General features: G+C 42.8%; 1 protein-coding gene across 2 annotated transcripts in view; it reads left to right on the top strand.

Moving 5' to 3' along the window:
• The window catches only part of PCSK6 (proprotein convertase subtilisin/kexin type 6), a 219,952-nt gene that overhangs the window by 87,048 nt on the left and 118,186 nt on the right, over window positions 1-14,718 (top strand). For both annotated transcript variants that reach the window (XM_006901327.1, XM_006901328.1), the window contains exons 7-9: window positions 511-611; window positions 2,767-2,870; window positions 4,446-4,563. In XM_006901327.1, coding sequence (XP_006901389.1) covers window positions 511-611; window positions 2,767-2,870; window positions 4,446-4,563 — 323 coding nt within the window. The remainder of the gene's footprint in view (window positions 1-510; window positions 612-2,766; window positions 2,871-4,445; window positions 4,564-14,718) is intronic.

Below are 14,718 nucleotides of genomic sequence, written 5' to 3' on the forward strand. Positions count from 1 at the left end.
AATAAAAGAAAATTACTACTTAAAAAAAAAATAAACACCAAACCTCTTGTTGGAAAGTCTGATCTGTGACCCTCTATCTAAAACAGAAATGCTCTTTATTGTTATATCTCTGCTTTGAGGTTGTGAGGGTGGCACATGGTCTTGCCTGCAGTGACTTTCAGAATAGCAGTATCTCAGAGGACTCTGTGGAAAGTCAGACTTTGTGTCATCTTGCTTATGCTCCACTCCTGGACATGGACTTGGATGAACTTTGTGAAATGGGCTTACCTGGCTCAGGCATGGCTTTGTCTTGTCTCCTTGTTTCTACGCCACACTACTGACATATATGTCCACTGGCAGGTCAATGTCTTGCATGTGAGAGCAGGGTGCTTTAGAGAATATGAGTTCTCATGGTCATACAGCCTGTTCTGGTCTCCAACATGGGTCACACCGATAGTGAGCCACATTTTGAGGAATTTCTGACTTTTCCCAGGAGCTAAGCTCTGGTCTTTTTCACTGCCCTCCCTCCAGGTCACCACGGACCTCCGTCACCGCTGCACTGATGGGCACACAGGCACCTCGGTCTCAGCACCCATGGTGGCAGGCATCATCGCTTTGGCTTTAGAAGCAAAGTAAGTCTTACTTCTTTCCACTTCTTTTCATGCTTAGAGACCATGTTTAGAAGGCCACCGGGGGGGGGGGGTGAATGGCCAAAACCCCTGGCCTGCTCCGTATTCTAGGAGGGCTAGCACAGCTTTCCTTATGGACTTTAATTCCAAAATTGCCAGCAAAATGGTAATGTTTTATCTGCCATAAACCAAATGAAAACACTGGCCTTGTTTGGATGTGATTGGGTCAGAGAGAAAGAGGCATTTGTTGTACATCAATCAGGAGGTCAAAAGTAAATTCTTGTTTGAGCATCAAAGTTGTTTAGCCTTACCCTTGTCTGTAACATTAGTTATAAGGAATATTTCAAATGATTCAAAAAGAATCTGTGAAAATCTCAGACACTTGAATTATACCTTTTGCACATTGATTTACATGAGACAGAAGAGGATAAAGCTCAATGCTACTGCCTTTCTCAGTTACGAAGCAATATCTAACAGCTAAATATTATTGGTTTGCAGGGCAATACATACACTTCTGTGTCCTGAGGATTGAAAAAAAACAAAAACAACTTCTAAGTAATCAGTTATGTGTGCGGGAAGTTGCATTCACATTTTTAACCATTCACTATATTCACTATATTTTCTTCCCTTCATGATTGGAAACATGAAAGGAATTCTGTTACTTAAAACTAAGAAGAAAACACACCCTCCAGGCCAGATTAACCTTGGCCTTGTCAGCACAGGAAAACTGACAGTCTCTCCATGCTAGCTTTTCCTTGGGAGTTTATAGATACCAAATCAAGCAAACCTCATTTGGAACAGTCAGCTTTTAGCATATCAGACAGACTTAGAGGACTGGTCAAGGAAATAGCACATCCTTTCTTGGAAGCCCAAAGGCTCTTTGGAGATTGGAATTTCTAATCTGTCTCAGCATACCACTGGCTTCAAGGCTGTGTTTCAAATCTTTCCACCACTCTGTTTGAGGGAAACAGGGCAAAGCCAAGTTGTCATGGGTGGCAGTGCTTCCAGAGGTACCAGGAGGGTAGAGGCCGTGTGGCATGGGAATGGAGGGTAAGAATTATCCAGTCAGTTCCACATTTAGGGGCAACTTCTCATCAGTCCTGACTTCATAAAAAACCTATTTTGACACCATATTCTTTGACATGTTTTCCATACAAACATACTTGTTTTCATTACTAGAGAGGAAAAATAAAATGGGATTTCGTTAACAATGAAATGGTTCCTCATATCCACCCTTTCTGGATCCATTCTGTCCTGTCTGAACGCCAGGCTCTATGGCCCCAAGCACCAGACTTCCCAGAAAATTGGTTTCTGTCTTCACTCAGTGATCCCTTGACAGCAGGTCACTTTTCTAGATCACACTTTCACGGGTGGTGCGGCCAGCACATGTAACCCTGGACTGCTTGTGACCCCCATGCAAAGCCTTTACATCCTCAGAGCCCCAGCAGCCCCCAGATAAGCTTGGCTGGAGGCACACAGGGGTTGCAGTGGGTGAGGGGAGGACAGGAGTCACCATTTACCAACCAGAAGCCTGGGAGCGAGATGGATGAGAGGAGGTCTAGAAATGGTGAGGAAGTCAGATGTGTTGAGCAGACTCTGGCCTTTACACCTGCATTGCATTCCCACATTTTGATGAGTTCTCATTTGTGCTACTGAATCAATTCCTACAGGACACAGTAGATATCCCCACAGGGCTGCTAGGCTGTAATCTTTATGAAACTCCTCCAGAGTGCTTCTGAGTTTTAAACACCAGCCTTTGATGGTGCTCACCAGTCAGTGAGCACTTAATTGTTGCACCAGCAGGGTTACTGTTGGGGAAAACAGCCCAGATACTGAATAAACATTTACAGGGTTATTAAAAGTTCCATTCTTTGTATTTCTAGAATTCCTTGAACCAACAAAAGCAGAGCTTGGCAGCAAAGATTACTTTTTAATGCTGGTGGATTTGGGTCATCCGTTGTACTGTTTTATCTCAAGATCTAATTTCTGGAAACAATTCTGTACAAAGAGGTTGTGAAATAAGCTCCTGCTGTGGAATGCGGCTGGTGGCAGCCTGAGGGTTCACTTAGGTTCAGACTAGAGGGACTGGCTCCCTAAGCATCCTTTCCAAAGGGCCCCTGGCCCATCGCTGTCTGACTCACTCATCCTGTTATCACAGCAACCAACTAACCTGGAGGGATGTACAACACCTGCTGGTGAAGACATCCAGGCCAGCTCACCTGAAGGCCAACGACTGGAAGGTCAATGGTGCTGGTCACAAAGGTGCGTAGCACTGTGATTTGGAAACTAGTGCTCAACTTCTTCATCTGTACAGTGAGAATTTGAGGTAGTTGTGTAAGATACTTTCTAACTGTAAAACTTCTGTCCGCAAGTCTCAGTGTTAACAAAGGAACTCAGAGCACAGTGGTATCTGTTCATAATCCAGGTAGCACCTCCCTCACCAGTCCAACTTGCTGTAGGCCCCTGTGCCATGAAATTCATGGAGATCTGGTGGCCTAGTGGTAAGGATCTGTGCTGCCAGCACTAAGGCAGGTGGTTCAAATCTACTAGCTGTGCATGGGAGAAAGATGGACAATCTCCTCCCATGAGATTTATAGCCTTCAAAACTTGCTAGAAGGTCAGCTATGAGAACGAGTACTATAAATCCACCTCTTGTAGCCTACACTTGAGAGTCCTTTGAGCTTGTAACAAAGATGTGGCAGATAATGAAAGGTGTTATTCGTTGGCTTACCAGAGATACTGGAAAGACATTTACATTCAGCCATAGATTAGGGGTGAAAAGGTTCAGGGTTCTTTTTTTTTTCTCTCTTCCATTTTCTAAAGCCCAGGTCCAACTATATTGGCACCAAGCCTGCTAGTTGTATCTGTAAATTATAGGTTATGCATCGGTACACGAGGTCCCTCGGGACATTCCTCCTTATGAGGAGGCCATTGATCAGGCCTCACGTGGTTTTGTTGCAGGAATGTTGATGGTAGTGGTGTGCTGTAACGGGAGTTGACCTACATTTCCATTTTGGCCTAATTAAATAGAAAACTAGATTTTATCTAGTTCTTGACCTTGAGTTTCTCCTTGTAGCCAAGTTAAACACTGACTTGGCCAGCCGCATGCTCTCCATCTAAGCAGCATACATTTCTCCAGTGTCCAGGGGAGTCAGTGAGAAAAGAGCCAGCCAAAAAGACTGCCCCCACAGAGTCCCGTGGCCTAGAGGGTCAGGTTTTATCCTTTTCTCTGGTTTACAGTTGGAATTTACAGGTGGCATCAGCTCCCTGTCCTAGAAGAAAACTTGTGGCTCTCAGGGGCCATGGGTCAGTGATTGAAATCCCCCCTTTCATGTGGGAAACTTGCATTCAGTCAAGTAAATGTGTGCCATCCATGAGTAGAGGCTTGTGCTAAAGCTTCCAGGCTAAGGTGAATGAAGAAGATGGCCTAGTAATCCACGTACTTCCTAAAACTCTCTCAACTACAGTGGCCCAGTCACAGCCAGTCCAGGGGATAGGCCAGGCCTCGGCACCGTCCTTTTGTGCAAAGGGTTGCCCCCAGTCAAGAGTTGAGATAGCAGTAGCCAGCAGCTCTTCTCCTCTATTAAGTGAGAAGGAAACACACTTCCTGGCTCTCAGTCCTAAGGGAAAACAGTTATTGCAGAAGTGATACAACCTTAAATGAGCATTCTCATCTGGCATTTTTCTTGTTAGAGCTGTTTCAGTCTGAGGGGTTACACTGTTGGGATGGCCTCCTGCCTACAGCTTCTTAGACAGGTCCTCAGTGTGAGATCAAAGCCTTACCCACGTGATGAGATAATGGAGGGGAGACTGGTTCTGAAGCCCCTGTCTTTCCAGTTAGCCATCTGTATGGCTTTGGCTTGGTGGATGCAGAAGCTCTTGTGATAGAAGCAAAGAAGTGGAAAGCTGTCCCCTCTCAGCATGTGTGCGTCGCCTTGGTGGACAAGAGGTCCAGGTAAGACTTTGTTCCAGCACTTAGGGTCTTATACACACTTGTTTGGACCTAACCCTCCTGAAAGGTAGGGAGATGTTACACACAGCTTCCTGTACACATACAGAGGAGAGTGTGTGTGTGTGTGTGTGTGTGTGTGTGTGTGTGCCTATGTGTATACATGTGTCTGCATGTTCACAGTGAAAGGAATAATTCTCACTCCAGGGCTGCCTGGAGGCCTCTTGTCCATTTATTGTTTTGTTGCTGTTGCTGTTGCTGTTATATACCAGTGAATCAGAACCAACCCACATAGTGTCCAAAATAATGAGGCCAACTATTCAGTCTTGTCTCTTGGCCTCACACTTCATTCCTCACCCATTTCCTGACTATCCCCAGCCCACCAGGTGTCCAGGGCCTACTGATGTGCAGTGATATGGAGCTGCCGTCAGGATTGGCTGTGGCCCAGGGTGCCCATCAGGGTGAGCTTGATCAGTCCTGGGGCAGCTCCTCCTGCAAAGGCAGACACTGTACAGGGCTCCTGTCCACTACTTCCTGGACTGGGTACCCAAGCAGAGTGCAGGAGCCAGCCCTGCCCCTTCCACAGCACAGGGACAGAGATGCAGGTCTTAAAGTCTTGGTGGTTCCACTTCTTCCACCAACAGATGTGTCGGCTTTGGTTGGTGAAGGCAGAAGCTCTGTGGGCATTCCTGCCTGTGTGTGGGACACACACATTTAACACAATGTCTGCCAATTCAACATTCCCTCACTTCTTTTTTTTATGGAAATAAAATTTTTATTATGTACTGTCACACAACTATCAAGAACATTCGTTCATATGGTCACTATGAGTCGCCTACGACTTGATGACACTTAACAACAGCAACAACTGGTTTACTTAGAAAGCTCACAGACATTGTTTTTCACATTGGATCTTTCCCATTTCCTTTATCTACCTCTCCCTCCAGCCATCAAAAAATTGTGGGACCCTGTGATTAACCACAACATACAGCTTTCTTAAACTTTGAGCGTCTGGGACTTATTTTAATAGACTTTATTTTTTTATCAAAGAAAAATCATGTGATAACAGATTCTCATATGTCATTATTGCCCTCTGCACAGTTTCCTCTGTCACAGTGTCTGGTATGATGCATTCCTGTGGCGTTTATTTAAGCTGATAACCTGATAGAGATATAATTTGTTTATTAATTAAGTCCACAGTTAATATCAGTATCCACTCTGTGGTTTGACACAGGTGTAACAGCATATGTGCCCCTGACTGTCTCAGAACCATTGCACTGCTATAAGTACCTTTCACTGCCCTTCCTCAGAGGCCATTGAACAGGCCTTAGCACGGCTTCCTCTTTCTTCTGTCATTGGGTCACCCCAGGCTGGCCCTCGGTGGTATGTTTCTCTAAATGGGCTGCATTCATTCACTGCCATTTTCATTTCCTAAACTACTGTCAAGTGAACAGATGACTAGATTCATGGCCCATCAGGAGAGGATATACGTGGGCTCTACTGCCCTGGCTCTTCCTACGCAGCTGTGCAGTGTTAAGGAGAGTGGTGTTTCTGGGGGCTGTAACCTTTGATGAAAAAGAAAATAAATTTCTGGCTGTGACTTATGGAAAATATTTTATTTTAAAAGGCTGAGATGATTTAAAGTGATATTTCGCTTTATAAGAAGTCTGTTGTTGAGACCACCTCTTCCTTGAATAAGGCCACCTTTCATACCAGACTCTTTTATAATATAAAAATTTAGAAAAATGTTTTTAGAAGATGCCTTACATACAGTAGGAATTCAGAAATTGGCTAAATCGACAGTTTGAGAACCACAGAACTCACTCATGTAATGCCTTCAAGTCAGAACCTGACTTATAACTGACCCTCCGCTGGATTTTCAAGGCTGTGAATCATACAGGAGGATATTGCCCGTCTTCTTCCTTTGGAGCCACTGGGCATTTGAACCACCTACCAGGTGATTTGGCTGAGCAGTGCAACTCCCTATGGAACACTCACCCAGAGAAACACAGAAGGATCAGGTGATGTGTCACATTTCCATCTTCAGCTTATCATAAGCACTGACGACTGGGAAACCTCTCCAGTATGCAAGCAACCACCTGGCAGGCCCCAATCTTGATGTAAAGCAGCATTTTCTCTGTTAGATTTAAAGAGCAACTCCTCTGGCATCAAGAGACTGTTGACTGTCCTCTCCATTGCTAATTGGGAAATACCCTGACACTGGGTGGAAAAGCTGCTGCACGCTGGGCTGGAGCTGGCTCCCTCCAGGCATCCACTCTACCCTGGGCACACTGTCCTTTGCCGCTTGCCGCTTTCCCCTCACAGGCTCTGAATGAAGCTTTCTTCCCTTGCTAGAAATAGTTTTAAGATGGCAGAGTGGTGCCTCCATGGCGAAGGGTTGTTTTTACTTTTATTTTATTTTGTTTGTTAAGTGAAAGCACACAGAGTCTAGACAGCACAGTCAAGTGGCCAGTTGTTGCACACAGTGTGACATTGTTCTGTTTTTTTAGGAAAGTTAGCACTCCACAAATTCCAAAGATGGAATTGTGTCCAATGGCACAAATCTTTGAAAATAAAAAACATCTTTATGTTAGCAATTCCTGGGATATTCAGACTGTCCCAGATCCAGTTGTTTCCCAGGGCATGTGACATCCTGAGGGGACGGGGCACTGTGGAAGAAGAGCCAGGTCAATGAGGACACCTGGCTCTGCACCAGTGTTCTGCCTGTCCTGCACCTTGTTCAGACCAGGGCCACTGAGCCTACAGCATGGTTATCAGATGGAAAATCAGGCACAACCAGGAAAGAGGACCCATGAGAAAGAATCAGATCTGTTGTGTTCATGATTCCCAGAAGCAGAGAGGCACAGTAGGCCATTGTGCAGGGCTGAGGAGGGGGAGGATTGTACTGAAGGTAAAACAAGTGAAGTTGTTAACAGAGGGTTTGCAAGTGGAACCTAGGAGAGTTAGTGAGTTTTTGCTGGATTCCAGATGATTGGGAATCTTGACTGATTCTGTAGGTGATTAAAATAAGTGCAAAGAGGCCCAGGAATGTAAGACCCTGTTATCCCTCTCATGGTAGCATACCTTGACTTTTGAAACATCCTAAATCTAGTATTGACTAATTCTATAGTGGAAAACAGAGCCTGGTTGTCCTGTATGGGCCTTTGGGCACCTCGTGCCATTTGGAGAAAGGGCCATAGAACTTTGTTGAGTTTGTTTCCCATTTTCCTAGACTCTCCCATGGATTCTGCACTAAAGGAACTTGAATGTTCAAAAGCTTGCCCCAGAAGCCACAGCAGGTCTCTCTGTCCTCTCCATCCCCTCAGCCCAGACTTTCTGGGACATGTCCATGGCTGAAGAAATTTCAAGGTTTCAAAGGAACAATACCAAGGTCATCCTCCTTGTATATATCCCCTAAGCAGTTATGGGTTTAGGATGCACAAGTGTTGCCTCATTAATAACAAAGGAAACTTGTATTTCCAAGTAAGATGCCACAACTAATTCAAACTCACTGCAGTGGTGTCAGAACTCATAGGTGACCCTCCAGCAGATTTTCAGAGGCTATAAACCACACCGGAGGAGATCGTTCATCTTTTCCTTCAGAGCAGCTGGTGAATTCTAACCACCAGAGAGCTGTGGTCTTTTGGCTAGCACAACTCTCTGGGGACTATATGCCACCAAAGTTACACAGTGATTAGGATTGCAAAATAATTTATGGGGTGGGAGCAAAATTCACCATTTGGACTAGCATGTTCCATGATGACCTGAAAGACACATCTAGCCACCAACCTGTGTCACACTCAAGATAAAAGATGCAGGAGATTGGCCTCATTGAGGGCAGGACTACAGATGCTCCAGAAAAATTTCTCATCAGGAGTTACTGCTCATGTTCTGTAACTTGAAGAAGGATCATACATGGTGTGATTTAAAGGAGCAGCCAAAAGGAGGCCATAGATACTTTGGCTATGTTATCAGAAGGGAGCCAATCTTTAGAGAGCTCGAAAAGAGTGGTGCTTAGGAACTTGCCCTGCTAACTCAAAGGTCATGCCAATGGAGGGAGGGTCTGAAAAGAATATTATGCTTGGAAAAATGGAGAGTCTGTAAAAAAGAGGAAGATTTTCCATGAGGTGGGTTGATACAGTGACTGCAACAATACTCTTTAGCAGAGCAGGGACTGTGTAGGTGCTTCCATGTAGGGGAGAATTTGGTCCTATTGTATAAAGGGTTGTCTTGAGTCAGAGTCACCTAGACAAGAACTTATAACAATGACTAGTGCTGCATAGATATTTCTGATCTGGACAGGGGACCTCAAGATGGCAAGGATTTGTCTTGACTCTATTTGGATCCTGATAGATATCCTAAGAACATTCTCAGATTTCCTGAATGGGAAACCGTTAGCCCACTCAACTACCAATATGAAGGTGAGAGCCTAAGGGCACTTTGAAAGAAATCCCAGTTTTCTGAGTCCCAGAAATCAGTCATTGAAGATCCTATGACTCATGGTTTTACTCTGATATAAATGGGATCATGTTGTTGTTGTTGTTGTTATGTGTCATAGAGTCGCTTGTGACTCATAGCGACCCTATGTACAACAGCCCTAAACTCTGCTCTGTCCTGTGCCAATCACACTGTCTCTGACACTCCCATTCCAATTACCCCAGTCACTGAATCAGTCCACCTCATTGAGGTCCTTCTCCTCCTGCACTGTCCCTCCACCCTCCCAAGCATGATGTCTTTCTCCAAGGACTGGGCTCTCCTCATAACATGTCCAAAGTATGTTAGACGGAGCCTCAAAATTCTTGCCTCCAAAGATCCACCCGGTTTAACCCTTTCCAGGATGAATCTGTTTGTTTTCCTAGCAGCACCAGCACCACAGCTCAAAGGCATCAATTCTCCTTCTATCCTCCTTGGTCATTATCCAACTCTCTGATGCATAACAAGTGATTGCGAAGACCATGGCCTGTATCAGATGCACCTTAGTCTCCAGAGAGACACCATTGCCCTTCAGTACTTTGAAGAGGTCCCTAACAGCTGACTTTCCCATGCAATATGCCTTTTAATTTCCTGGCTACCAGTGCCAAGACTGTTGACTGTGGAGCCAAGCAAAGTAAAGCTGTGAACAATCTCAGTCCCTTCACCATCTATCCTGATGCTGCCAATTGGTCCAGGGGTGAGAATCTTTGTCTTCTTGACATTGAACCTCAATCCATATTGGAGGCTGCAGTCCTTGACCTTCTGCAGCAAGCGCTTCAGGTCCTCCTCAGTTTCAGCAAGCAAGGTTGTGTCATCTGCATAACGCAGACTCTTGATAGATCATAGTGGGATCATAGTGATTCGAAATTGTCTCAATGACAACTCCGAAAGATTTCTTGGAATAAAACTGAGGTCAAAGAGCCTACCAGGAAAAGGAGATAAAAGGAAGGGCTTGGAGTATGAGTAAGTGAAGAGCTTGGGGCAGGCCCTCCCTCCTCCAAGACACTGTTGAGGGTCTCCTTCCAGCCTGCCTCCTCCCACCTCAGAGCAGACCAAACCTCCATCTGTCTCCCCAAGAGCCCATGGAGGTATGGTTCCTCATAAGCACTTTTCTTCAAATGCTGAATCTAAACACAAGGTAGAGAGGAAACTAAACTGAACAAAACCTATAGAACCTTTTATGAAATAGAATGACTTGTCAGTGTTCTTCAAGATAGCCTAGGTGAAAATAAGAGCTGAGCATGGCCTCCATTTCCTACAGTCAAATCCATTTAGAAAATAAAATAGCCTCTTGACCACTCCTAAGCACAAATGGTTTTAATCTATTTAGAACCAAATAGCAGATAAAATAGTTAAGGAATTAAGTGCATTAATATTGTATAGTTATTTTTACAGTACAAAAAAATGAGAAATTTAAGGAAATACACAAAATGTTTAATGAAGTTGTGCACTCAAAATATGAAGCAAAATTTAAAAACCTCAATTTTTAAAAAAATATCTGTATGTATTAGAGAAGGATAAATGGATATTTCTGTATATTTATTTCAAGTGTAAAAAAAAAACCAACATGGTATAATTTCTCTAAATGTAAAAGGATCAAATATCTTATTTGACTACTGAGATTATTCTGAACAGTACTTTCTTTGCTTCTTTTTTTTTTTTTAAACAAAAAGGCCAGGTGAGAAAGGACTTCAGGCAGGATGAGTTCCTCCCTCTGCCCTAGAGCAAGGAGCTCCCCAACCAAGGCAAATATTCCCACCAGCCCTAGGACCAGAGAAGACCTCAGGAAGGGCAAGTTGCCATCTGCTCTCCGAGATCAGTGAACTCCTAGCCAAGGCAAATCTTCCTGCCAGCCCCAGGAACAGAGGGAACTTCAGGCAAGCTATATACAATCTCAGGATAAGGCACAGGTACACCATGAGCACCAACCACCAAGAATTATGGAGGAAAGTGTCCCAGACAGTATTCCTGGTACTTTCCCAGAAGAGAAACAGCCCCCACCTTCACATAATGCTAAAGCAGCAGGCAGGGTCCAACATTATTTAAAAAAAATAATAATAAAATACTCTTCTTCTACAAAAGCAAACAAGATTGAGGACCCATTGACTACCTCAGAGACAGAAAGACAGAAGAAATATGCCCAGAACTGTGGAGTTCTAAGAACTGATACTGAATAAGCTACATATGTTGGAAGAAAGAGTTGAAACCACAAAAGCAACAATGAAATGGGGGAAATCACCACGAGACAGAGGATATAACGAATGCAGTACTATATATAACATAAAAGGATAAAGAACCAATCCGGAATATCAAAACTGAAATAGCAGAAATTTTCAGTATGTTGAAAGTACAAAAAAAAGCAGAATAGAAGAGATAGAACAGAGAATCAATTAGATAAAAGACAAGAACATCAATGAGACTTTACAAGAAGAAAAAACAGTGAAAAGACAGAAGAAAATATTAGAATTGGGGGATGGCATCAAATGAAATAACATATGCATCATTGGAATTTCAGAACAGAAGGATTGGAGGAAAAAATCTGAAAATTGTGTAAGAGATATTAGAAGACAACTTTCCCGATATTATGAAAAATGAAATACATATTAAAAGAAGCTCCACAAACTCCAAACATATTAGACCCCTAAAGAAAAACATCAAGACATATTATATTCTCCCACACCAAATACAAGACTAGAATCTTAAAAGCAATGTGAGAAAAACAAAAAAAGTCACCTACAAAGGAGAACCAATTAGATTAAGCTTTGCCCTATCAACAGAAACCATGCAAGAAAGAAAACAATGGGATGGTATATACAGAAGGCTGAAAGAAAACAATTGCCAACTGAGAATTCTATACCTAGCAAAGCTGGCCATCATATACAAAGGAGAAATTAGGTCATTTGCAGAAAAGCAGGAACTTACAGAATTTATGAGAACATGACATGCTTTACAAGAAATACTAAGGAAAGTCCTTCACACAGAAACAGAAGAGGAAAGTTGGTGTACCAAAGTAACCAGGAAAAGAGAAAAAGAAATACAGCAAAATGGCAAAAGTAAATAAAACCTGGCCAATCAATAATCACACTGAACATGAATTACTGAAGTGTATCAATTAAGAGGGAAAAAAGTAGAATGGATAAAAAACCCAAAGACCATCAATATGTTGCCTTCAAGAGACACATTTTTTTTAAAAAAAAAAAAAAGGAGAAAGACCAAAAATCAAAGGTAAGGGGGAAAATATACCATAGAAATGGCCTCCATAAGAAAGCTGGAGTGGCAATAATAATCTCTGATACAATAGTCTTCAGGATGAAAACAACCATAAAAGATAAGGAAGGACATTAGTAAATCAATAGGACATATCCTTAGCTAAAAAAATCTATGCACCAAAAGATATTGTTGTTGTTATGTGCTATTGAGTCACTTGTGACTCATAGCGACTCTATGTACAACAGCTCTGAACCCTACTCAAACCTGTGCCAAATGTATTGTCTCTGACACATCTACCTACATTCCCCTAGTCCCTGAATCAACCCATCTCAGCCAAGGTCTTCCTATCTTGCACTGTCCCTCCACCCTCCCAAGCATGATGCCCCCCCCGCAAGGAGTCATCCCTCCTTACAATAAGCCCAGAGTATGTTAGATGGAACTTCAGAATCCTTTCTCCCAAGGAGCAGCCTGGTTTCACCCTCTCTAGGACAGACCTGTTTGTTCTCCTAGCAGTCCATAGTATATTCAAACTCTTCTCCAGCACCACAACTCAAAGGTATCACTTCCCCTTCTACCACCCCAGCTTTCTGATGCATAGCAAGTAATTGCAAAGACCATGGCCTGGATGAGGTACATTTAGTCTCCAGACTGACATCGCTGCTCATCAGTACTCTGAAGAGTTCCCTGACAAGCAGATGTTTCCAATACAATTCATTTTTTATGTGCATTTAATCTTTAGAAGATTCATCAATTTTGTCCTCTTCAGATTGTGCATTTCTGATTGTATTTGGCAGTCTCTTTATACCATAGACTAGGCCTTCTAAACTTGATCCCAATTTGTCTCTTCTGAATTTTATTATTTTGGGCTATACTCGCAGGTCTCTGATCCACCTTGAGTTAATTTTTGTGTATTATGTGAGATGTGGATCCTGTTTCAGCTTTCTGCAGGTAGCAGTCCAGTTTTGCCAGCATCATTTATTGAAGAGTTTGTTATTTCCCCATTTGTTAGAATTTATTTTCTTGTTGAATATCACTTGACCATCAATAGCTGGATCCATTTCTGGGTTCTCAATACTGTTCCATTAGCCTGTCATTGTATGAGTACCATGTTGTTTTGGTTACTACTGCTGTGTAGTAGATTTTGAAGTCAGGGAATGCTATGCCTTCCACTTCGTTTTTGTTTTCCGGAAGTGTTTTCCTTATTTGGGGTATCTTTCCTCTCCAAATAAACTTGACAATTTCCTTTTTGATCTCTTGAAGAAATGAATTTGTTATCTATATTGGGATTGTGTTGAATATGTAAATTGCTTTTGGTAAGATTGTCATTTTCACAATATTGAGTCTTCCTATCAATGAACAGGGTACATTTTTCGATTTATTTAGATCTCTTACTGTGTCTCGCAAAAATATTCTGCATTTTTCTTTGTATAAGTGTTTTGTGTCTCTAGTTAGGTTCACTCCCAAGTATCTCAGTCTGTGGTTGGTTATTGTAAATGGTATTGCTTTCTTGATTTTCTTCTCTGAGTTCTCTTTGTTACTGTTGAGGAATCCCACTGATTTTTGGATATGAAGGAAGAAGCAAAATTAATGATCTAACTCAACGCCTTTATCAACTAAAAAAAGAACAACAGTCTATCCCCACAGTCTCTAGAAGGAAGGAAATTATAAGAACAAGAGCTGAAATCAATGAGATAGAAAACAGAAAAACAATTGAAATCATCAATAAGACCAGGAGCTGGTTTTTTGAAAGCATCAGTAAAATTGACAAACCATTGGCAAACATAACCAAAAAAAAAGAAGATACAAGTAACTTTCAATATTGCAACTCAATGTTTAAATTTGTTTTCCAGTTCAAATTTGGAAGGATATATGCCAGGGATGTATCCTATCTCCATACCTTTTCAATCTATATACAGAACAGATTATTTGGGAGGCTGGACTCTATTAAGGAGAAATGTGGCATCAAGATTGGAGGAAGACTCATCAACAATCTGCATTATGCAGATGACACAACTCTGCTTCCTGAAACTGAGGAGGACCTGAGACACTTGCTGCAGAAGGTCAAGGACTACAGCCTTCAGTGTGGATTGAAGCTCAGCATCAAGAAAACAAAGATTCTCACCACTGGGCTGATTGGCAACATCATGATAGATGATGAAGAGAATGAGATTGTTAACAATTTTAGCTTGCTTGGCTCCACAGTCAACACTCTTGGTACTTTGTTGTTGTTGTTGTTATGTGCCGTCGAGTCGCCTGCGACTCACAGTGACCCTAGGTACAACAGCCCTAAACTCCGCTCTGTCCTGTGCCAATTGCACCGTCTCTGACACTCCCATCCCAATTATCCCAGTCACTGAATCAACCCACCTCATAGAGGGCCTTCCTCTCCCACCCTTCCAAGCATGATGTCCCTCTCCAAGGACCGGTCTCTCCTCACAACATGTCCAAAGTATGTTAGACAGAGCCTCAGAATCCTTG

This window comes from Elephantulus edwardii, unplaced genomic scaffold (assembly GCF_000299155.1).
Source record: "Elephantulus edwardii isolate Elephantulus edwardi_28Jun2011 unplaced genomic scaffold, EleEdw1.0 scaffold00319, whole genome shotgun sequence".
Lineage (NCBI taxonomy): Eukaryota > Metazoa > Chordata > Mammalia > Macroscelidea > Macroscelididae > Elephantulus > Elephantulus edwardii.